This window comes from Emys orbicularis, chromosome 19 (genome assembly GCF_028017835.1).
Source record: "Emys orbicularis isolate rEmyOrb1 chromosome 19, rEmyOrb1.hap1, whole genome shotgun sequence".
Lineage (NCBI taxonomy): Eukaryota > Metazoa > Chordata > Testudines > Emydidae > Emys > Emys orbicularis.
The window spans coordinates 12,122,677-12,147,616 of NC_088701.1; the positions used below are offsets into that span (position 1 = coordinate 12,122,677).

The following is a 24,940-nucleotide window of genomic DNA, read 5'->3' on the forward strand; positions in this document are numbered from 1 at the left end:
GGTGATTGTTTCACAGAGATGAAGTGGAGGGCTCTCCCCAACTCACCTGCCAGCAAAACAAATATACATTGAGTGTCAATCCCATGGGAAAACTCCAGTCAACTTCAATGGGATCAGGACTGGGTCCTCATTCAGGAATAGTGCAGACTCTGCAAAATTCAGCCAGCCTCCACTGAGGTGACATCACGTGCAGGAAAATAACTAAACAAGTGTAGACAAAGCCCGCTCCCTTCTCCCACCCATGCACAGGTAAGCCATAAAGTAGCAGTTCATAGAATCATAGAATCACAGAATATTATGGTTGGAAGTGACCTTAGGAGGTCATCTAGTCCAATCCCCTGCTCAAAGCACGACCAACACCAACTAAATCATCCCAGCCAGGGCTTTGTCAAGCCAGGCCTTAAAAACCTCTAAGGATGGAGATTTCACCACCTCCCTAGGTAACCCATTCCAGTGCTTCACCACCCTCCTAGTGAAATAGTGTTTCCTAATATCCAACCTAGACCACCCCCACTGCAACTTGAGACCATTGCTCCTTGTTCTGTCATCTGCCACCACTGAGAACAGCCGAGCTCCATCCTGTTTGCAAACCCACTTCAGGTAGTTGAAGGCTGCCATCAAATTCCCCCCTCTTCTGCAGACTAAATAACCCCAGTTCCCTCAGTCTCTCCTCATAAGTCACGTGCCCCAGCCCCCTAATCATTTTTGTTGCGCTCTGCTGGACTCTCTCCAATCTGTCCACATCCCTTCTGTAGTGGGGGGACCAAAATTGGACACAATACTCCAGGTGTGGCCTGACCAGTGCCAAATAGAGGGGAATAATCACTTCCCTCTAACTGCTGGCAATGCTTCTACCCAGTATGCCGTTCGCCTTCTTGGAAACAAGGACACACTGCTGATTCATATCCGGCTTCTTGTCCACTGTAATCCCCAGGTCCTTTTCTGCAGAACTGCTGCTTAGCCAGTCAGTCCCCAGACTGTAGCAATGCATGGGATTCTTCCATCCTAAGTGCAAGACTCTGCACTTGTCCTTGTTGAACCTCATCAGATTTCTTTTGGCCCAATCCTCTAATTCAGGGATCGGCAACCTTTCAGAAGTGGTGTGCCGAGTCTTCATTTATTCATTCTAATTTAAGGTTTCGCGTGCCAGTAATACATTTTAACATTTTTAGAAGGTCTCTTTCTATAAGTCTATAATGTATAACTCAACTATTGTTCTATGTAAAGTAAATAAGGTTTTTAAAATGTTCAAGAAGCTTCATTTAAAATTAAATTAAAATGCAGAGCCCCCCGGACCGGTGGCCAGGACCCTGGCAGTGTGAGTGCCACTGAAAATCAGCTTGCGTGCTGCCTTTGGCACGCGTGCCATAGGTTGCCTACCCCTGCTCTAATTTGTGTAGGTCACTCTGGACCCTATCCCTACCCTCCAGTGTATCTACCTCTCTCCCCAGCTTAGTGTCATCTGCGGACTTGCTGAGGGTGCAATCCATCCCATCATACAGATCATTAATAAAGACGTTGAACAAAACCTGCCCCAGGACCAAACCCTGGGGAAAGCCGCTTGATACCCACTGCCAACTAGAAATTGAGCCATTGATCACTACCCGTTGAGCCCGACAATCTAGCCACCTTTCTATCCACCTTATAGTCAAGAATACTGTGGGAGACCGTATCAAAAGCTTTGCTAAAGTCAAAATATATCACAGCCACCGCTTTCCCCTTATCCACAGAGCCAGTTATCTCATCATAGAAGATAATCAGGTTGGTCAGGCATGACTTGCCCTTGGTGACTCCATGTTGACTGTTCCTGATCACCTTCCTCTCCTCCAAGTGCTTCAAAATGGATTCCTGGAGGACCTGTTCCATAATTTTGCTGGGAATTGAAGTGAGGCTGTAGTTCCCCGGGTTCTCTTTTTCCCCCTTTTTAAATATGGGCACTATATTTGCCTTTTTCCAGTCGTCCTGGACCTCCCCCAATCACCATGAGTTTTCAAAGATAATGGCTAATGGCTTTGCATTCACATCAGCCAACTCCCTCAGCACCCTTGGATGCATTAGATCTGGACCCATGGACTTGTGCATGTCCAGCTTTTCTAAAGAGTCCTTAACCTGTTCTTTCACCACTGAGGGCTGATCACCTCCTCCCCATATTGTGCTGTCCAGTGCAGCAGTCTGGGGACTAACCTTGTCTGTGAAGACCGAGGCAGAAAAAGCATTGAGTACTTCAGCTCTTTTCACATCTTCTGTCACTGTGTTGCCTCCCCCATTCAGTAAGGGTCCCACACTTTCCCTGACCTTCTTGTTGTTGTGAACATACCGGTAGAGATCCTTCTTGTTACCCTTCACACCCTTGCTAGCTGCAACTCCAGTTGTGCCTTGGCTTTCCTGATTACACCCCGCCATGCTCAAGAAATATTTTTATACTCCTCCCTAGCCATCTGTCCGAATTTCCAGTTCTTGTAAGCTTCCTTTTTGAGTTTAAGCTCACCAAAGATTTCACTGTTAAGCCAAGCTAGTCACCTGCCATATTTGCTATTCTTTCTGCACATTGGGATGGTTTGTTCCTGCACCCTCAATAGGCTTCTTTAAAATACAGCCAGCTCTCCTGGACTCCTTTCCCCCTCATATTAGCCTCCCAGGGGATCCTGCCCATCATTTCCCTGTTTTTCTGAAGTGCAGGGTCCGTATTTTGCTACTCTCCTTTCTTCCTTTTGTCAGGATCCTGAACTCAACCATCCCGTGGTCACTGCTGCCTGGGTTGCCACCCACTTCTACTTCCCTACCAATTCTTCCCTGTGTGTAAGCAGCAGGTCAAGAGGAGCATGGCCCCAGTTAATATAGGCTGCTCTAAATAAACCAGAAATGTCCACTTCCAGACAACAGTTGTGGTGTGTCGTGCTGGGACTGGAGCAGGGAGGTTTTTCCAGATATACGGCTCCATTTTTCCCTCCAGACAAAGCTTCTGGATCCTTTCCCAGTAGAGGTAACGGAGCCAGAGGAAATTCCATCCAGTGCTAACTCTTCGTTGGGGATGGCCCATCTTCATTGACAAGATTTCCACCCAGGTTTTGATTTGCGAGCCTCCCCAATTGGATAATTACCTGAATTTGTGTCAAAGCCAACACCTTCTCAGCCCATTCCACAGTGAGTGATGCATGGAGCTTGCAAAGAAGCAAAGGGAAGGGAACGTGGAAGTGTGCAAGAAAGGGGGAGTTCTGTGCTGGGTTCTAGGAGACCTGAGATTCCCCCTTGATTTGGATGAAATTGAATCTCACTAAGACTCCCAATGCCATTCACAGATGGATTAAAACAAGCATGTGTCACTCAGGGGACAAGGCATCTCAGGAGGTACAACAGACCCAGATGCATGTGAATATTTGGATGCTGGTATTGGAACAGAATAGAAGATCTCTTACCATCTTGGGGCTGGTTGTGACAGTGGACACAGACACAGTACAAGTTTGAGTTGTGGGGCTGGGTTTTCTTGTGCCTTTAATCCATCTCCTGTACTCCTCTCTCACCTGGAGAATAAGGGATATGGTCACTACATCATGTAACTAACACCCTCAGACCAGGCCACTGCTAGGCTCGTGAAGTCACTGGGTGGCTGATGATGCACGATGGGCATTACCTGGCGATTGAGGAGACAGTGCACCAGGAAGATGAAGGCTCCTTGCAGGCTGTTGACAATGGTGAATAAATACGCCATGACTATTTTTGCTGAGCCGACTTGGAAGAGACCAAGACTCCATGTGCAGCCCAGAATGAATAGCTGGGCGATAGCTTTAAAAGTCAGTAGTCTGGATAAAGGCAGACGGAGAGATCCTGTTATAATGACTGAGTCCTGAGTGACTGAGTCAGGGGGCTGTCAGGGTTTCCTCCCCACTCTGAACTCTGGGGTACAGATTTGGGAACCCTCATGAAAGACCCCCTAATCTTATATTCCACCAGTTTAGGTTAAAAACTTCCCCAAGGCACAAATTCCTTTCCTTGTCCTTGGATGGTATTGCTGCCACCACCAAGTGATTTAAACAAAAATTCAGGGAGGGGCCACTTGGAGCCCTATCCCCCCAAAATATCCCCCCAAACTGATAAGTTAACAAAGTGAGCACAGACCAAACCCTTTGGTTTCTAGGACACTAAAAATCTATCAGGTTCTTAAAAGAAGAACTTTATTATAAAGAAAAAAGTAAAACAATCACACCTGCAAAATCAGGATGGAAGGTAACTTTACAGGGTAATAAATGATTTCAAACACAGAGGATTCCCCTCTGGGCTCAACTTCACAGTTACAAAAAACAGGAATAAAAGTACCTCTTAGCAAAGGGAAAATTCACAAGCTAAAACAAAAGATAATCTAATGCATTTCCTTGCCCTTACTTACAATTTTTGTAATCTCAGATGGATCATTTCAGGGATGTTTTCAGGGGATGTTTTTTTCCTGCCCTGGTCTCTTTCTCCCCCCAAAGAGGGAACAAACAAAAACTCCCCGCCCCAGATTTGAAAGTATCTTCTTTCCCCATTGGTCCTGCTGGTCTGGTGCCAACTAGATTAATTGAACTGATTAACCCCTTACAGGTAAGGCAATCCAGTACAGCTACTCAGGGGGGATTTTATGATACCCTTAGCTGTGTGCTTATTACACAGGGCTCTGGTGCTTTACTGTGTCTTAGGTTTACTGTCAAGATGAACACAATGGCAACTTACGCCTATGAATCCAAAATACAATATTGTGCCCAACCATCTCCCCCCACACATACACCTTCCCCTCCCACAGGTGGCTCTTTCAAAGCAAATGGTTCAACCTCTCATTTCGGTTTTGTTTTTAATCCCTTCACATCAGGCCCTGGCAATGTGACAATCAAGTGGGAACAGGATATTGGGCTCTCAGGAACCCATCTATGTTGTTCCATAAATAGACAGAGGGGTTGCTACAAAGCAACAGTAAGCCACACTTGCCTTCCTCCTCAATGGATGGCACTTTACCTCGACAGTATGCACAGCCCCAGGGAAAAGAGATGAGTTTCCTCCCTAAGTAGCACATGGCCCAGCTCTGAATATCAGCACAGACTTGCATTTCTCCTTACACAGCACCAGGCACGTGCACTAAGGGCTGGTCTACAGTGCGGGCGGGGAACGATACAAGATACGCAACTTCAGCTACGCGAATAGCGTAGCTGAAGTTGAAGTATCTTGGATCGAATTACCTGGGGTCCAGACGGCGCGGGATTGATGGCCGCGGCTCCCCCGTCGACTGCGCTACCGCCGCTCGCTCTGGTGGAGTTCCAGAGTCGACGGTGAGCACGTTCGGGGATTGATATATCGCGTCTTAACGAGACGCGATATATCGATCCCGGATAAATCTATTGCTACCCGCCGATACGGCGGGTAGTGAAGACGTACCCTAAGTAACACCATGGCTTTCTGAAGCCTCAACATTCTGATCTGGTTCCAAAATCTTCTTCCCCTCTCATGTCTCCATCCAGCACTCCCAGTTGGCAGCCCTGATCTTGTTCCTCCCTAACAAACAGATTTCATAATGAGCTGCTTTAAAGACCATTTACATGCCACAATCTGAATGTGCTGCAGGACTTACTTCAAGAGCCTCACTGATCTAGCAGTCTCTTCCATACCATTACTTCCACTGACTTCAGCGGGCTTTGGAACAGACTGCATCTGTCATCTCAATATCCATCCAGGGACCAACATGATGCACATGGCAGAAAAGTATCTCCCATGATGATCCTTTACTGCCGTAGACCTCTCCTCTCTCCTAACCTGACCCTTCAATTGCCACAGATCCCTTGCTGTGCTGTGTCTAATTTAAGGTCCGACACAGCATACCCTTATTCATGCAAATTGTCCTTATTTTGGCAGATGGTACCATGGACAACTTTAGGACTCATGAGTAAGGGACTGCTGATGTGAGTTAGGGTTTATCAGCTCCTTGGGCAGTGAGACTGCTACTCTCTCATCAAGCAGAAGGTCGTCAAGATAACCTGGAAGCCCTACAGTGGCATGTGCTCAGTTGTATGGTGGCAGCAATCTGTGGGGAATCCCACAGGAATTCCCATACAGGAGGCTCACTGGATCCTTCTAATACAGGGGTGGGCAAACTATGGCCCGTGGGTCGGATCCGGCTTTGGATCCGGCCCTCAGGATTGCCACTCAAATGGATTGCAGCCCCTGAGTGAAGGGGGCATAGAGGACTCCTTGCGCTGCCCTCGCCTGCAGCCCCCCCCCCCGCAGCTCCCATTGGCCAGGAACGGGGAGCCCTCTGCCCCCCTCTGCAGCCTGCCTGAGCACCACTGCGCGCCGCTGTCACCACGGAACCGCTCCAGGTAAGTGGCGCCGGGCCGAAGCCTGCACCCCAAACCTCTCCTGCACCCAACCCCATTCCCTGAGCCCTTGCTGCATCCCACACCCCTCCTGCACCCCAACCCCATTTTTGAGCCCCCTCCTGCACCTCAACCCCTTTCCCTGAGCCCCGAACTAGCTGCCCTGAGCCCCCTCCCGCACTCCCTCCTGCACCCCAACCCCCTGCCCAGGTAAGCGACACCAGGCCGGAGCCTGCACCCCAAACATCTCCTGCACCCCGTACCTCAGCCTCTTTCCCTGAGCCCTCTCCCACACTCTGCACTCCCTCCTGCACACCAACCCCCTGCCCTGAGCCCCCTCGTACATCCCGCACCACTCCTCCACCCCAACTCCTTGCCCTGAGCCCCTTCCTGCAAACCTCACCCCCTCCCACACCCTGCTCTCCCTCCTGCACCCCAACCCCTTGCCCCAGCCCTACACTCATGGCCCTGCATGCAATTTCCGCAGCCGGATGTGGCCCTCAAGACAAAAAGTTTGCCCGCCCCTGTTCTAGTAGATTTAATGCTGTCCTACCTGGTGTCTTTGAGAGTGGACACATCTTCATTAAGGGAGGAGAGTTTGTCCCTCAGGATCCAGAGGGTTACAAGAAAAAATGTTAAATTTATCTGTGGAAACAGCATGAAATATTCCTTGTAAAACATGCTAGCCAAGGCCAGTCTCTCTGGCTGAGGCATGGAACAATCCTATGGGATCAGACTGCTGCAGAGCAGTGACTGCTCGTCAAGGTGGGTCATAACCATTCCCTGCCAGATCTTGGTCCCAGGCCATGCAGAGAACTGTTGGCATAGGCAGGGCTACAATGCATCACATGTGATCCTACAGCCAGAGGGCCACATTCTGCTCTTATCTGAATCTGGAGTGACTCCACTGATTCCAATGGGGTCTGCAGTTATTCCAGATTTAGAGCCGTGTGATTTGGCCAAAGCTTCTAGATCCTGTCTACAGAGTATTCCCTTCAATTCTGAGGCTGAAATTAATTCTTAACCCGCTGCCTGAGATGGCGAGGAATCTGCAAGGACATTTGCTACCTTTATCTCTTGCAACTCATGTACCCTTCCATCCTCAAACTCCCGACACTGCAGCCACCTTCCCTTCCCCCATCACTTGGGTTATTTACCAGCCAGGCTGGACAAGGCAAGGGACAAAACTATCCTCATTCCGGCAGAGGTTCCACTTGCTTCCATTCTAGCATTGCATGAGTAATGACATATTATAATTAATCATATTATGGTAGCACCTAGAGGCTCCAATGAGACTGCACTGGGTTCTGTACTCACACCTAGAAAGGGGAAGCCCATGTCTTGGAGCATTTGTTTGCAAAATAACTAGGCAAGACCACAGGCACCGGCTTCCCCCGGGCCGCTCAATCCCCCCACTCTGCCCCAGGCCTCACTCCCACCCAACCCCTTCTCCCAAGCCCCCACACCACCTCTTCCCACCCCTGCTTGGCCCCAAGCCTCGCCCTCACCCACCCCTTCTCCAAGCTCCCACCTCTTCCCACCCCGCCCCACCTCTTCCCACACAGTTCTACCCCCTTCATCCCAGCGCATCCTGCACACCACAGAACAGCTGACTGCGGCAAGCGGGAGGTGATGGGATGGAGGGGGAAGAGTTGATCGGCGCGGCTGACAGTGGACGGGAGGCACGGGAGGGGGGCGGGGATGAGTGGGGGAGCTGGCTGCCAGTGGGTGCTGAGCATCCACTAAGTTTTTTCAGTGCCTATGGGCAAGACAGACAAAGAGTGGGAGGAGAAACAGAGGTACAGCGAGGAGAAGCTACTTCCCAAGTTAACACAGCAGGCCAGTGGCAGAGTCAGGTCTCCTGACTCACAACCCAGGGCCCGACCCATTCGCCCTGACTGACTCCATAGAATGTAGGCTGTTGTGTTAGGGAAAAATCCTGCACTGGCCAAAGAGGGATTGATGAAATGGGATCTTATTGGACTCTTTCATCTTAAATTCTCTGGGAGATATTCTTCTCTTGGCTCCACTGGAGTCCACAGGGTTGCAGAGGTGAGAGGAGAATGGAGCCCTGTGGTTCTGTGAGGTACCCACCAGGATAATGGCACAGACTGGACCCAGGAAGCTCCAATGAAATCCTCTCTCCAGGCTGAGCCAGCAGCTACAGGGAGGGAGGAAGAAGAAGGTAACTTTAATGGGATTACTACCCTTTTTCAGCCCCAGGGGCAGAAAGGGGGTGTCACAGGGCAGCTGGCTCTCAAAAGCGAGATGGATCTCAGCCTGCTGGTGACATGGTCTCTTGCGGACAGCAAGCAAACAGCCCTCCCCATCTACCTCAGCACCTCCTGCTTTCAGCTACCACTTCCTCTTCCACCTCCTCAAATGACCCTTTCTGGTGGATGCGCGCAGTATTGATGGAGGGCCAGACATGAAGCGGATGGGCATTGGCCTAGCTGCACTGAAGGAAGTGGAGCTGCCCTGATTTACACCAGCTGAGGATCTAGCCTGGGGGGTCTAGAACATGCCACACCCTGTTTTAGTGGAGTCACTCACTTTAGAGAGGGGATTCAGGGATTTGCACACAGTAAGAAGGTGCATTTGTTTCCTACCCACCAGTACCACAAACCCAGCCTGGGAGCTGGGAGTCAAGCTGGGATCTTCCTGGCTTGTTCTTCCACATCATCAGTGGGGCGAGGCGTGTAGATGTCTGACAGGTGCGCATCTCAACTAAAGCACTCGGGGCAGCTTAGTGTCCTTGGGGATGGGAAGGGTCCCAGGGGGACATTCAGCTCCCAGGGAGGCTGAGCAGGGAAATCTAGGTTCAAGTCAGACCTGGGGTGAGCCGGACAAACGCATGGAAGCCACATCCCAGCTCCCCTTCGGGATGGGCACTGCACGTACTGTTTGGAAGTTCCGTAGCCTTTGTGATCCACCGCTGCTGAAATAGCCACCACCAGGGCTGGGAATCCGTAGCCGAACGGGTACATGAATCTCTTCTTGAACCGGTTGGCACTGGTGTAATTCACAACCTTCAGGTTCCTGACAGTGAGAAAGAGGTGCAGCCCCTCCAGGAACATCCAGGTGAAGCAGGCCAGGAAGAGGTAGTGTAGGAAGCCAGCAATAACAGCACACACCACCTGAGGATAGGATGAAAGAGAGCGCTGGGACTTCGCTTCTGGGAAAGGAAATACTGAATTTCGAGGTAGGGGAACTTTTGTGAGGATCACATAGGGCTTTTTATTAACACATCTCTCCAGTTACAGAGCTCGCCCAGAGACAATACGTTCTTCAGTCTAAGGGGGGCTTGTCTAAGGGCAAGCTGGCTGGCCCTTTCAATCATTCAGAGTCCAGCCCAGTCCTGATCTCCACTCAGAAAAGATGGTTTCTGGGGGTTGTAGTTCCCAAATGAATCGTGGAAATTGTTGGATACTGTGAGGAATCCTAGGAAAGGAAGCAGGGATATAAACAAGTTCCTGGTCCTCATAATAGGGAGAGACGTGGAGGGTGTAGGTTCTCTTCTCTATATCTGCTTCAGGGTATAGGTGTCTTGCATCTGCCCATCAGTGTGGGGGCAGAGAGGACTCTGGAAATTGGGGTTCCTTTGTCTGAATGATGAAGGATGGAGCCCACAAGGAAAAGGGAAGGACTGGTTTCACCCATAGAGATTTCTTTTGGATGGGGAGTAAATAATTATTTCTGCGGGACTAAAGAGCATGGAATAAATGTTACCATCCAGCTGAGGGTATAAAAAGGTGCTGGGGTGAGGGGAGCTTTAGAAATGCTGACAGAGGATCTGGACACAGCTCAATTTTAAACCAAGAATAAAAGTGGATAACAGACCTGACTGCTGGTGTGCGTCACTGCGGTGAGGAAGAGCAGGTTGGCCAGGAAGAGGCAGAGGCAGAGCTGCAGGTGGAGGGAGGTGCTGACGTTCCAGATGGAGCGGCACAGGAGGAAGGTGAGGATGGCGAGGAGGAGGCACAGCAGGGAGAGGGTCAGTCCCATGTAGGTGACGATGGTCAGTGGGTAACTCTCCTGTAACACAGCAAAGGGAGACTCACCAGTGAGCCCTGTGACACTATATGGAATATGGGTGACCATTTGTAATATTATGGATACCAATATTACAAAATCGTAATGAAGCTTACAAGATATGCCATGTAAGATATGACTCGAAAAATTATGATTTGCTAAGTATGAGAATCTTGTTTTTATGTATGTATCATCTTTGCATCGTCAGTTATAAATGTGTGTGATATATCTGTGCTGTGTTTCTGGGGTGACACCCCCAGAGAGACTGGCAACAGCACTATCCAGTCTGTTTGATGGCCAATCAAGGGTAATCAGCTATACCAGCGTTTCTCAAACTGGGGTCCACGAGGGCACTCCAGGGGATCCACAGGCTCCGCTGACCAAGTCCTCCACATCCCTCCCAGTGCCTTCTGCATGCTGGGGAACAGCTGTTCAGTGGAGGTGCTGGGAGGGAGGGGGAGGAGCGGGGATGGGGGTGCTCAGGGGAGGCAGTGGAAAGAAGCAGGGAAGAGGAGGAGCATGGGTGGAGCTGGGGCGGGAAGAGGTAGGGTGGGGCCTTGGGGGAAATGGATGGAATGGGGATGGGGCCTCGGGCTGAGCGGATGGTTTGGGGTCTGCGAAAATTTTTAAATAAAAATGGGGGTCCTCGGGTTGCTGAAGTTTGAGAACTGCTGAGTTATACAATGAACCCATTGAGAGAAGCCAGGTGCTATGCCCATGAGTCAGCAGGACATGTAGGGACATGCCTATAGACAGGGGACTCTAAGTACCTTTCCATGCCCATGTGCTGTGAGCTTGTGTTTGGGACAGAGGAAGTACAAGCCACGTGGACAAGGATATAAAAAGGCAGCTGCATCACCTCCATTTTGTCTTCAGTCCTGCTTCTCACCTCTCCAGTAACTTCTCTACAAACTGAAGCTTTGAACAAAGGTCTGATAGATTCCTCTAAGCTTTGGGTGTGTTTCAGAGGGACTTTACAAGGCAGCAAACTCACCAATGCTGCTAACAACCTGATATATGGACCTTGAAGTCACATGTATCAGATTGCTTTGATCATTTAACAGCTCTCTTCTCTTTCTTTTCTTTTCCTATATAATAAAACCTTGAGTTTTAGATACTAAAGGATTGGCTGGCAACGTAGTGTTTTGGGTGAGCTCCAACCTAATATTGACCTGGCAATGTGGCTTCCCCTTTGGGGATATCATAAATATAATGGGAAGGGTAACAACCTTTATGTATGCAGTAACATAAAATCCTTCCAGGCCAGAGGTGCAGAATCATTTTACCCGCATGAAAGCCCCCCTAAGCTTATTTCTAGCAGGCACACTTCCCCAAGGCACAAATCATTTCCTTGTCCTTGGATGGTATTGCTGCCACCACCAAGTGATTTAGACAAAGAGTTAGGAAAAAGGGCCACTTGGAGTTCCTATTTCCCCAAAATATCCACCCAAGCCCCTTCACCCCCTTTCCTGGGGAGGCTTGAGAATAATATACCAACCAATTGCCTTTAATAAAAGTACAGACCAGACCCTTTATTTTTAGGACACTAAAATCAATCAGGTTCTTAAAAGAAGAACTTTATTATAAAGAAAAAAGTAAAAGAATCACACCTGCAAAATCAGGATGGAAGGTAATTTTATAGGGTGATAAAAAGATTTAAAATACAGAGGATTCCCCTCTAGGCTCAACTTCAAAGTTACAAACCAGGAATAAACCTCCCTCTTAGCATAGGGAAAATTCACAAGCTAAAACAAAAGATAATCTAATGCATTTCCTTGCCTTTACTTACAATTTCTGTAATTTTAGATGTATCATTTCAAGGTATCTTTTCAAGAGATGGTTTACCTGCTTGGGCTCTCTATCCAGAGAGAACAAACAAAAAGAGCACAAACAAAACCTCCTCTCCCCACCCCCCAGATTTGAAAGTATCTTCTTTTTCCATTGGTCCTTCTGGTCAGGTGCCAACTAGGTTAACTGAACTGATTAACCCCTTACAGGTAAAATGATTCTCTACCTCTGTCTGTACCTCTGGCGAGGAGAGATTTTATGTTACTGCATAAAGGTTGTTACCCTTCCCTTTATATTTATGACAGGGGATCAGAAGAACATTTTGTTAGGTGAATAGAGTTTTAAGTAACTTCTCACTTTACTGGACCTACCTGCTGATTGGGAGCCAGAGACCGGAATTCAATAAAGGGGGTTGTGTGATTTCTTTTTTCCAGCTTCTCGATAACCAGTGTGGGGGATCCAGAGCACAAATTATGACTGGTTGGTGATTCTCAGTACCAGATTTACCATGGGGCCGGGCCCACGGTCCAAAGGGGCCCTGGCCTGGCCCGCTCTTCTCTGCCCCCCGCTCTTGCCTGCGGGGCAGTGGGCAGAAGCTGGGTCCTGCCGGCTCCTGCAGCAGGGCAGGCTCTGCTGGCAACCAAGCTCCCCCTCCCCTGCCTCTTCCCTTGAGCATGCTATGTTCCTGCCCCTCCCCCTCTCCCTGCTGCCGATCAGCTGATTGCCCTTGTGAGGGAGGGGGAGGAGCGGAGCCACAGCATGCTCGCTGCTGGGGGAAGAGGCAGGGCAGGGCCTTAGGGAAGGGGGTAGAATCAGGGCATAGCCCCTCCAGCCCCCTGCCTTGAGCCGCTCAGGGCAGGGGGCTGGGAGCACCCCCACGACTCCAGCCCACAGCCCCAGCTCTCTGCCATGACTCCTGCACCCCCACACACACATCCCAGCCCCCTGCACCCCCCTCCACACCCATGGCCCCAGCCCTGACCCCTGCACCCCCTCACACTCCCATAGTCCCCTGCCCTAACTCCTGTACCCCCTCACACACCCCTATGATCCCAGCCCTGACTCCTGCACCCCCTCACACTCCCACAGCCCCCTGCCCTGACTCCTGCACCCCCTCACACACACTCAGCCCTCTGCCCTGGCTCCTGCACCCCCCATGCCCCCCACGACCCCTGCCCTGACTCCTGCACCCCCTCACACACACCCAGCCTTCTACTGTGACCTCTGCACCCCCACACACCTCCATGACCCCTGCCATGACTCCTGCACCCCTCACATGCCCCCAGTCCTGACTCCTGAACCACCCACACATACCCACCCCCAAACTGAGCACCAAATGGGAGCTCCTGCACCTCCCCCCGCATTCCCACCTGCACCCCTCGCACCAAATGGGAGCTGCCCCAGGTAAGCGCTCCACACCCCAAACTCCTGCCCCAACCTGTGCCCCGTCCCTCACCCTAGCTCCTAGCCAGACCCTGTACCCCAACCCCCATCCTGCTCCTGCACCCTAACTCCCTACTAGACCTGACCCTGCACCCCCAGCCCTGTGCTCAGTGCACCCTGACCCTCAGCTCAGTGCAGAGAGAGATGAAGAGAATGGGCTAGAACCAGGGAGAAGGTAGGTACCTGCTCTATGTGGGCAGGGGTGGGGGTGATCCTGTTTACCCCCTCCCCAGCCCTGCTGCACTTGCAGTTTACCCTCGGCCCCCTCCCTTGCTCCAGGGACCAACCCTAGCTCCCACCCCACTGTGCTTTTGCCCCCAGCCCCTGCCTTGCTCCAGTCAGCAGGGACTAATCCTCCCCCCATGCCCCACTGTGCTCATGTTGCCCCTGGTTCCTGCCTCACTCCAGCTGGGGACCAATCCTTCCCTCGCACCATTCCCTGCTGTCAGGGTGAATAAAAATCAATGACTTTTTAAAAAAAAATTAAAAATCGGATTTTTTTATTTAAATCAGATTTTTGAGGGGAAAAACCAGCTAAAGATAGTTTTAATTAAGATCCATGATGAGAGATAATGTAATAGGGATTATAAATTCTAATTCTATAGTATGAGACAATATATTCATGTAATGTTTAAGAAAAGTTTTGTAAATAAGTTCTAATAGTTCATGGATTAGGGACCCAATTTTATGGGGTTCCACAGGCTTCTGTATAGATTATTTAGGTTAATCTTTCTATCTACCCAATGGGACTCAGTGCGCAGTCAAGAAGATACCATCAGAGATGCTTAGTTTTGCAGTTCTCAAACTGTGGATTTGTGTAGCCAGGGGTAACATGCTTGTTAACAGCAAAAAAAATTAAATAAAAAATAATATATAGAGGTGAGAAATAACAGACCTCAAATCTACTGTCCCTCTGCAAATTTGTGTACACAGAGTCAATCCCTTACCTCTCTTTAAAAGTGAAAAGTTTCAAAGAGTTCAATGAATGGAAGATTGTTGGGAGCAGGATAGATCTGGACAAGGAGAAGAAGTCTGCAGATAAATGTGAGAAGCGAGGGACATATCCTTTTTTACTAAAATATTATGTTTGCTGTTGAAGAAAAAAATCCAGACTACTTAATGTTGTTGTTTTAGTTAAATAAAACAATTTAAATGTCTGTCTGGTGATGTTCTCCTCCTAATACAGCCTGGCAAGAAAATCCTCCAAATATTAATGATTAGCCTGTTGAACTGGAGATACTGTAGTTCACCTCCCAATGACTTCATAAATATCTGCTTCAATTTTGGTAAATGAAATAACCAAACAATCATTCATTTTCTGATATAGCTGTAAAACTCATCTGAAAAGTTTTCAAAATAAATCATTGTTTAAAAATGTATAGTGTGTACCTTCTAAAAATAAAACCTACTCTATCTCTGAGTTGTGAAGAATATGTATTAAGGCTATAAGAACCAACAAGAGTGCACTTTTATGTAGAAAACCATGATTAAATCGAGTCTTCCTGACTAGTGATTTAAATCATGATTTAAATCAAATCCACCCTGCCCGCTGTGCTCTTGCCCCTGGCCCCTTCATTCCCCAGGCGGGCCCACAAAAAGTTAATCCGGCCCTGGTGATTCTAACTACAATGTTAACCACCAGTTTTGGGGGAATCTGCTCTCCTTTTTATAGCCTGCCCTGACCTTGGCATTGTCAGTGTGGACTACTCTAGGCACCTCAGATCACAATCCCAGCCCAGCCCCCTTGACCCTGACCTATCCTGTGTGGCCACAGATTATACCCTGAGGTTCCTATACAGCGTTCAATCAGGCAAAATTCCCACTGATGTTGCCCAGGTCAGGAGCTCAGAGTCTAGCCCTTTGATCTGAGTCTCACAGTGAGATACCTCCACTCCGGTGTGACCCATAAGGAGTGCGAAGCTGGAGAGATGGTCACAGCTGCAGATGGCGTGAGTGCTGTTCGTATGGAGAACGGTGCAGCCATCCTCAGCCCAGATGCCTTTCCCAGCGATGAATTTCCAGTGAACGCAGCGAGTCTCTTCCTCCTCTTTCTTTGCCTGGAAACAAAAACACCCCATCATCATCATCCTTACTGGATCATGGGGACAATACTGTTTCTTTTGTCACACATCTCTAATAGAGAGTAATAAACCTGAACTCACCAAAGGGTTCATGGCTCTCATTGTGCTGCATATAACAGCCATTTGGGACTTCCCATTGGCAGTGGAAATAGAAGCGAGTTCCTCCAGCTCCAATAGCACAAGCCCCCGATCCCAGAGCTACAGTGGTAATTCCCTTAACTCTCAGCACTGTAGGGTCTATGACACACAATTGTGCAGTTCCGATTTGAGCCATTAAAAGGCATTCACACACCCGCCCACAAATACCCACATGCACTCTAGCAAGTTCATCACTTTATCAAAGAAGGCACCATCTCATGCTGTTTCCCTGAACTCTGCTATCTATAGGGCAGAGGTCCCCAAACTGTGGGGAGCGCCCCCCTATGGGGACACAGAGGATCCTTTGGAGGGACATGAGAGGTCCCAGGTCAGCCCCCATGGGGGGCAGAAAGGGAGCACCACCCAGCCCCTCCCCACCCTGAACTCTGCTCTGGTCCCACCCATAGCCACATCCCTAACTTCCAGCCCCATGTCTAGCATCATCCCCAGCTTCAGAATGGCTCCACTCCCAGCCCCAGCCCCTTGCGGCTCCAGTCCTGGCCCAGGGCCAAGGCTGGGGGCAGGAGCAGGGCTGGGAGTGGAGCCGCTCATGGCCATGGGCTTGGCTGCTAGCCCCCACCACAGCCCGGCTGCTGCTCCAATCCCACCCCAAGCCTCAACCCCGGCCATGGCTCTGGCCCTGCTCCTGTCCCCAGACCCAAGCCATCTATGGCCCCAACCTCAGCCCCCTTACCCCTGCCCGTGTCCTTTCCCCCTGGCCCCGAGCCCCGCTCCCGGCCCCAGCTCAGAGGGAGGGGCATGGATGGGGTAAGGGGGGGTGTGATCCTCAAAAGTTTGGGGACCACTGCTATAGAGAGTTATTTTCCAATTATTCCTGCTCTAAGGGGTGAGCCAGGGACAGTTGTTACATGATGAATCATAACCCAATCAGGCCTAGTGTGAACTCTATGTAATGTCCTCCACCAAAACAGCCCCAGTGTCAGGACTGAAGAAGTTCCCTCTCTTTCTCAGATAACTGTTCCTCCGTCCAGAAAGGCAACAGAACTCAAATGCCCTGCAGGAGACGCACCTTTTAAGTGACCATTGGCGTCCCTGGCACAGAGCAAAGTAAAAGGATCGACACTCACCTGTCTATGGCGCAGGGTGAAGTTCACAGGTTTGGAGATGTTCATGGGCCTCCCATCTCCAATAGCCCCACTCACCACCCTGGAATTCAGGTGAAAATTCCTCAATTTCTCATCAGCCATTAGATCTCCCTCGTTGAGAAATCTCTTGTCAATTATGGAGTCCAGGGTGGAGTAAGAAATAAAAGCAACAGCCCAAGAATCTGAAAACATGAAATGATGCTTCATCATAGAGCCAGGGACACTGAGACAAAGAAAGAGCAAGCCAGGTGCCAAAGGTCACAGCGAGTCCGGGGCAGAGGCAGTAAAAGAACCAAGGAGTCCTGGCTAGCAGTTTGAGCTTTAACCACTAGAGTATGTTGCCTCCTCCCTCTTCTTCCACAGAAGAACTTCTGTGTTGGAAACATCTGGAATACACTATGGGAGTGTGATTCCTAAAGTGCACTAATGTACATTCAAGCACACTAGGGAACCTTTAGTGCACATTAGTAGGGTCTATATGGACCAATTAATGCACAGTACGTTAGTGTTCTTGAAAAATCATACCCCCATACTGCACATTATCCAGCTAAGTAGACAGCCCTAGGTGAAAGGCTCTGAGGCTCAGAGGGGTTGATTAGTGAGGAGCTTTCCCTGGTGCTAAAGAATTAAATTAATTAAAGAATTAAAGAAAAAAAATTAAAACCAGTTCCAGTTAGGTCATACTGGCCTGAAAATTGGAGTAAAATTGCTAAATATCATCCTGGTTCCATTCCAGGAAGTCAGGCACGTCAACCTGGGGCCCAGCTGGATTCCTCATCAGGACATCATGTGTTGGGCCAATGGATCTCTGATCTTTCCATTCTCTGGACCAGTTCATATGCCTATCAAAGGTTCTCTCTCCTCCCTGCCCCCCCATTGCTTGGTTTTCATGCTGCGGGAAGGACTCTGCAGAGCTCAATGGCCTGAGAAACACTGGCTCAGCCAACAAGGTCCACACAAGTGTTAGGAAAACATAGGCAAGCAGGCTAGCCTGGGGCGAGAGGAAGAGGAGAACTAGGGCTGGGGTTTGGTGTCTAGTTACAGGGGTGAGTGCCTGGGAACCACCAGGATGGTACCTTTTGTGGGTGCTGGGGTGACCATATCACAGTGAATGTCCATTGTCTCATTCAGAGCTCTCAGCCTGAAGACATCATCACAGGGACCAGCAGCCGGGACAACGAGGAGCGTCTCGATAGCTGGGGAGGGAAATGGCAAAGCCTCTTGCTGTAAGGGCAAGGCAGGTTCGGAGCTCCACTCTCTCTGAATTCCACCACCCCCCTTTCTCCTCACCTCCATTTCTCTGTGTTTCCCTGAGCCCCTCTGGTTGACCTTCTATGATCCATCATCCCTGCGTCCCCATGAAGATGCCACTGTGCCAAGAGGCAGAAGGCAACTTCTCCCTGCTGCTTCACCTCTGCGCTTTAGCAGGGGAAGCAGCAGGAAGGGGTATTGCTGGGGCAGGGAGTGAAAGGAGAACACAATGGCAGCTGCCTGTGGCGACAGGAGATTGGCATTGCTTTTAAAACCCTCTCAGGCAGCTGCCAAATTGCTGCAAAGCCCCTGGGCTGGGTTTATGGGTGGCGGGTAGCATAGGCCGGGGAAGGCTGTGCCTCCCCAAACAGCCTGGCATGGCCCCGCCCATGCTCCGCCCCCAGACCTCCTCCTGCCTGTTTCCAGTTCCCTACCCGCTCTTCTGTGGCTGAGGGGCTGGGGCAGGCAGGCTGGGGCCAGTGCTAACAAGGTCCAGGGCTGGGGGCGCTGGGGCTGGGGCCATGCCATGTCACACTGCCTGCCCATCCGCCTGGCACTGGAGCTGGCGATGCTTCAGCTGCCCGGCACTCCAGGAGTGGGGGCACTACCACTGGACTGCCCGCCTGACGCTATGGGGCTGGGGTAACGCAGGGGGCGGCAGGTTGCTCTGGGCGCCAGCGGAACAGAGGGGGTGGAATGGGAGGGGCGGGGCCTTGGGCAGAGAGTGAGGGGTCGGGGGCTAGTGTCTCTCAATGGCTCGTTCACCTGCCGCCCATGGCTGGGTTATAAACCGCGAGAGAGGCTGCAGGACTGTTCTATATTGAAAAGAGTATAACCCCCTATCTCACAGCCGCCACCAGGTGATGTGGGAGCCTCCCATCCGCCTCACCCATAGACTCTGTTGTCACAGTCTGGATCTTCGTCTCCGGAGACTTCAAAGCAGCAGTCAGTGCAGCCAATTCCACACTCTGCAGGAGGAACGTCACGGCGGAGGCCACCTCCCTCTTGCTCTCGTTCCCACCAGCACTGAGGGTGGAGCTATTAAGGAAGGAACCAAAGGGGCCAGCAACTTCCTGAGATTGGGAAATGAAACACCCTGAGAAGGAGGGAGGATTTCAGTGGTTCATGAGCCACATTCTTCAGACTCCCAGGGGAACAATGACCCTCTTGGGGACATACGGGTTCATAGTGACCTTCCCCACTCAGCGGGACTGCAGCATTCTCAAAGAGGGAGCCCTTTACAGAGCGAGTGAGGCTACTGAGGCTTGCTCAGGACTCCACAGTAAGCTGAAGCCAGGGTAGGGCTAACGCCCTGTGTCATTCCTTCCTCATCCCTGGTCCCTTCAGTGTAGGTGCCAGAGAACATTGCAACAAATCAGCAGGCATCTAGGTTCTCTCTGTGTTGCCCCTGGAAGCAATCTGGATCTTCCTAGGACCAGTGGGGACAGAACCCAGATCCCCTGCCACTTAAGCGAGAGAGCATGCACATGCACACACACACCCCTTTTCTGAAGAGCAGCTACAACTCCCCCCAAAGTGAGACTGCTATTCCAGTGCTCAGGGCATTTGGCCATAGAGCGCCCACACAGGTAGGGGCAGAACCTCTGACCTCCAGCGATGCTGCTCTGTCCTGGGCACACATGGTCTCCAAATTCACTAAGGTTGAATTCATGAAGGAGCAAAATTCACTGGTGCTGCCCTGCAGAACAATCAGAGGAAACGGGTTATTTCTGAAAGCATGGAAACGCCACCCAAAATTAAGGTTAATGGTTCTGCAGAGCGATGTTGCTTTGACCTATGGCTGGCTGGCTGTGCCACTGAAATGCCTACAGATTACGACATGTTAAGGCTAAGTGTGGGGAAGTCTGGGGCAGAGATGGGAACCAAACTCTGACTTCCTGTATCTCTGGCTGGTGCCTTAACTGCAGAACTCTGATATACTGTGGGGGTGTCACACACCATAATAGGGTTGAATTTTCAAAAGCACTTAGTGTTGGACTGATTCTGCTCCCACTGAAGTCAGTGGTAAACCCTGGATAGACAGAGAATCCTCAGGCTCAAAGTTTTCTATGTACTCTTTGTGAAAACCCTCAAAAACCCAATAAACCCCTTCGACGTACCTGCAGAAAGACATCTTTGCACATCTCCAACTGCTCTTGTATCTGTGGAGTCTCAGTCTGGCATTTAAAGGTAACATCTAGCAACAGAAAGAGAGGCAGGACAATAACATCAGGTCAACATCTGCAGGGCTAAGGTTTTCAGAAGTGTCTCGTGATTTGAGACCTCTTAAAAGGGCCCTGAATTTCAAAAGTGCTGAGCACTCACCCTCTGAAAATCAGGCCCCCTTAAGGTCTCAGGTTAGGCAACCAAAATCACAAGGCAATTTTGAAAACCTTGGCCTAAGTGACACACCTAAGGCCACACACACAGGGACTCTAGGACAGAGCTGGGAATGGAAGCTTGATCACTTGAGTCCTAGCCTAGCATTTTAGCCACAAGGGCCATCCTTTCTTCCTACCAGAATACAAAGTTGATGATCTACCTAAACCCAGCAGGTGCTGTCTCCCTTTAACTCCATTGATCCCTTAAGCCCTGTCTATCTGACAACTTTCAACTGAGTCTCTAATCAGTCAGCAATACATTCGGCCCTAAAAGCCTGGTGTGTGTCCACACATCACCTGGTTAGTACTCACTTAAGCTTTGTCTGTGTATCTCATTGATCAGTGTGTGTTATGTGTCCTCTAGGAGACGGTCCACCACGGGTCTGGTTCTGCTACAGCTCTAGCTATGGGAGTTCATCCCTTAGCTCAAACAGTAGTAGGTCATGCAGTTACAAAGTCCTGGGTTTGAGCCTTGGTGATAACCAAGATGATGGTTGTTACATCTATAGTCGAGACGTTTCCCTTCCCAGGAACTGTTCTAACCCTGCTATTGTACTTCTAAAAGGCCGGAGTCTCATCAAGGTATGTCTGCACTAGAAACGCTAAAGTGGTGCAGCTGCAGCTGTGCCACAGTAGTGTAGACACTGACTGCAGTGATGGAAGGGTTCTTCCATTGCTGTGGTAAATCCACCTCTGAGAGCTGGTAGCTAGGACAAGAGACGAATGCTTCTGTTGACCTAGTGCTGCCTACACTGAGGCTTAGGTTGGCTTATGGTTGACTGAAGTTTCAGGTGTTGAGCAGGCCTCAGGCTACGTCTACACTACCCGCCTGAATCGGCAGGTAGAAATCGATCTCTCGGGGATCGAATTATCACGTCTCGTCGGGACGCGACAATCGATCCCCGAATCGACGCTTGTACTTCACCAGCGGAGGTAGGAGTAAGCGCCGTCGACGGGGGAGCCGCGGAGGTCGATTTGCCGCCGTCCTCACAGCGGGGTAAGTTGGCTCCGATATGTCGAATTCAGCTATGCTATTCGCGTAGCTGAATTTGCGTATCTTAAATTGACACACACACCCCCCGTAGTGAGGACGTAGCCTAAGTTACACTAGAAGCCTTATGTTGCTCTGGCCTGGAAAAGGTGGTTAAAATGGGTGTAAATGGCTCCTAAGAATGTTCCCTATGGAGGGACCCTTCACAGCTAGTGTGGAACTGGTAGGAGGGCCTTTACATGAACTTGGCTTCATATGCAAGGCAGATCAAGGATGTGGTCAGATTGCACCATGCTAAAGCTACTTCCTGGTTCTCAGGGGCCATGGGAAGCAGAGGATAAATTACAGCAACCCTGCATGGTCCCAGAATGCATAGAGCACAAAGGTGGCTTAAAGCTACCTTTTCCTCCACCCTTTCTATTCCCCGCCGCAAGCACAGGAGTGGCACAAGTAAGAACCAGGCACAAAATTCCCTTTGGTACCCAGATGGTATTACAACCAAGTGTCGGAGGAAAAGTGCAACAGTTCTTAACCAATTCAGAACAGCTGGCGAGCGTCTGCCTACAGGGCCGCCCAGAGGACTCAGGGGGCCTGGGGCAAAGCGGGGGAGCTGCGGCACTTGTACTCACCCGGCGGCGCTCCGCGTCTTCGGCAGCACTGAACGGCCCCCCGCCGCCGAAATACCGCCGAAGACCCAGAGCGGGGCCGGAGGCCTGGGGCAAATTGCCCCACTTGCCCCCCCCCCGCCCCCGGGAGGCCCTGTCTGCCTAACTGCATGAGCTGGGCTGAAACTAGATCGGTGCAGCTCACACCCCTGACAGACTTAGTTAAGGCGTCCTGAACCCAGTGTCGAGACCACTAGGTTGACAGAAGAATTCTTCCGTCAACCTAGATACCACCTCTCGGCAGGTGGATTAACTACAGTGATAGAAAAACCCCTTCTATTGCTGTAGCAAGTGTCTACACTACAGTGCTACAGAGGCACAGCTGCAGCACCGTAGCTGTGCTGCTGTCACTGCAGTAGTATGGACACAGCCTAAGTAACTGTGGCTAGTGGTGGCCTAGGATGGCGTGTTGGGCCAAATTCTCAGCTGCTGTAACTCAATGGAGCCCTATCAAAATCAACAGACTTTACACCAGGCCCATGGTTGCCTCCCTGGTTGTGACACTGTTTTCTTTGCAGCATGGACACAAACTGTGGTCAAAATCGATTTAAAACCCATGCTACTCACTCTTCCTGCAGGAACCCGGAATCCCATAGCTGTCCATGGCGGCAGTGCCAACACTCAGGAGCGCAAATGGAGAGCTGGGATGTTCCACAGCATGGGATCTGATGGCAGGTGCAAGCGTATGCATGCCCCAAACGAACTCAGTGCCAGAGACTCGGTTCCACACCACATCCCTTAGAGGCTGATTGTCTAGGAAGATGGCGCCAGTCTCTGATGTATTGGCCACCATCAAGGCAAAGTTCTCGAAGCCCTGCTGGGCATTTATAGAATACATCCGGCAGTAACTGGCAACATCTGGAACATTCATCAGGAAGGCATGGGAGGAATTAGACATAGCTGCGCCCACGCTGTAGAACACCACCTGGATGCCCACATTAGCAGAGATGTAGACTGGGATCGAGGGCTTGACAGGACGCTGGAGTACGCTGCCTCCTGCTAGAGTAACAGTCTCTGCCTGTTCCCCTAGCTGATACAACACAGTTGTGTTCTGGGAAGCAGTGATGTAGACTATTTCATCTACTTTCTGCCTGGGTAAGGGAGGAATGATGTATGTTGTACCCCAGCTGCAAACTGGTAGGAGCTGCTCAAAGACATGGTTGCATTTAGTGTTATTACAAAAACACCTCTGGCCAACCAAGACAGCCACTGGCTTTTTTGAGACAATGCTGGTGCCAGACAGATCTCCTATGCCTTGAAACTGGTAGCCTTGGAAAGCGCGGAGGTTTATTGTCAGTCTGGAGCCAGTGGGGTGGACCTGTGTTAGGTAATGTAACTTGCCTTTCACATGGACCTCCACGGAGTTGGGCTCTTGGTACGTCACAACAGAGAACTCTGGGTAACTATCTAAGGATTCTGTAGAGGGAGTCACTATGTAGTGTTCATTTCCCAAGCTGGAGACAGGATACAGCACAGTGGTCTCAGGGCTCACATGTTTGTTGCTGACGGACACTACTGAGATATCTTTGTCAGCCTTGACTAGGACCACATTGGAGAACTCGGTAGTGCCCTTAATTCCCACTGACTCTGGTAGCCTGACCCGCATCATCTCTCCCTGATTTACCATAATCTTCTCCTCAAACCTTTCCCCATCACCCGTGTAATTGGAGATGGAAACAGACACGGAAGTGAAGGCAAAGTAGCCAGTAATTTGCACTTCAAATTGACTAGAGTTCCCACAGTCGTCCATGTAGGAGGTGATGAATTCTCTTCCCAGAGTGTCAGTCTGACATGTGCCTGGAAGGAAAAATAGCAATAAAACGTTGGAGGTGGAGAGAGATACTGGCAAGAGGTGGATAGAGTAAAAGGGACTGGATCAACATTGTTCAGGCCAAAAATTAAGGCCCAGCAAAAAAGAAAAGGAGTTTGAAAACCTTAATGCAGCTAGAAATGTTTCCCATTATACTTTTAATCTAAATTAAAATATTTTTTATTAATAGTAAACATTATTTTAAATAATGAACAAGCACAACTTAGACAGCTTAGAACCCAACAAAGGCCTTGGAACCAAACACGACTTCAGGGAATGTTCCAATCTGGATCTGAACTCCATGATTGTCCCTGGTCTCTATAATAGTTCAGAACCTGAATCCTGGATCCAAACACTCATGGAAACACAGAAAAATTTCAGATCCAGATGCACACTTAATGATTTGGACTCAGCTCTAAGAATAATTGTTTGCCCTTGCCTAGCACCTCCTGTCTAAGCTCAAAACACTTTACAGACAGACATTAAATAATTCTCAGTCCCACAAGGAGATGGGTCAATATTACTGTCCCCACTGCACTGAGGGGGAAACTAAGGGACAGAGAGAGTTAGGAGCTTGCTCAAACTAACCCCACAAATCTGCAGTATAAGTATAAGTATAAAACCCAGGTTTCCTGATTCCTAAGTCTCTTGTGCTCTAACCATTAAAATCAATGCTGGGAAGAGAACTTTAATCTGTTGTGTTGATAAGGGCAGGTGCCTTGTGCCTATTGGGCTGAGGTGATAATAAAACCCTTTTGTACTGTTACAACATTAAACACATAATTGTGGTTTGGGGTCTTGTATCAAGTTATCACTGGTACCTTCTTCTGTTGTAACCACCACTGTATATATATATACAGAGAGAGAGAGAACCTCGTATTAAACACACATAAGAAACAGATCAATAAAATTACAA

At 49.9% G+C, this 24,940-nt stretch overlaps 1 protein-coding gene and 1 pseudogene across 1 annotated transcript; one reads left to right on the top strand and one right to left on the bottom strand.

Moving 5' to 3' along the window:
* Positions 1-24,940, top strand: part of LOC135891989 (adhesion G protein-coupled receptor E3-like) — a 209,678-nt pseudogene that overhangs the window by 8,476 nt on the left and 176,262 nt on the right.
* LOC135891911 (adhesion G protein-coupled receptor E3-like) lies at positions 11-23,964 on the bottom strand. The gene is made up of 15 exons (XM_065419599.1): positions 22,782-23,964; positions 20,298-20,374; positions 19,787-19,876; positions 19,067-19,250; positions 18,003-18,122; positions 17,861-17,863; positions 16,909-17,108; positions 15,488-15,658; positions 10,179-10,373; positions 9,240-9,475; positions 8,433-8,499; positions 6,892-6,983; positions 3,632-3,800; positions 3,417-3,521; positions 11-46 (listed from the first exon to the last, which is right to left on the bottom strand). The coding sequence occupies exons 1-15, from the start codon at positions 23,962-23,964 to the stop codon at positions 11-13; spliced, it is 2,928 nt and encodes a 975-aa protein (XP_065275671.1).

Coding starts and splice junctions, on each gene's coding strand:
- LOC135891911 (XM_065419599.1), bottom strand. CDS start 23,964: ATGGACGACTGTGGGAACTCTAGTCAATTTGAAGTGCAAATTACTGGC. Junction 19,251..19,786: donor ACAGAGCAGCATCGCTGGAG/GTCAGAGGTTCT, acceptor TCCCAATCTCAG/GAAGTTGCTGGCCCCTTTGG. Junction 18,123..19,066: donor TGTGACAACAGAGTCTATGG/GTGAGGCGGATG, acceptor TTCCCTCCCCAG/CTATCGAGACGCTCCTCGTT.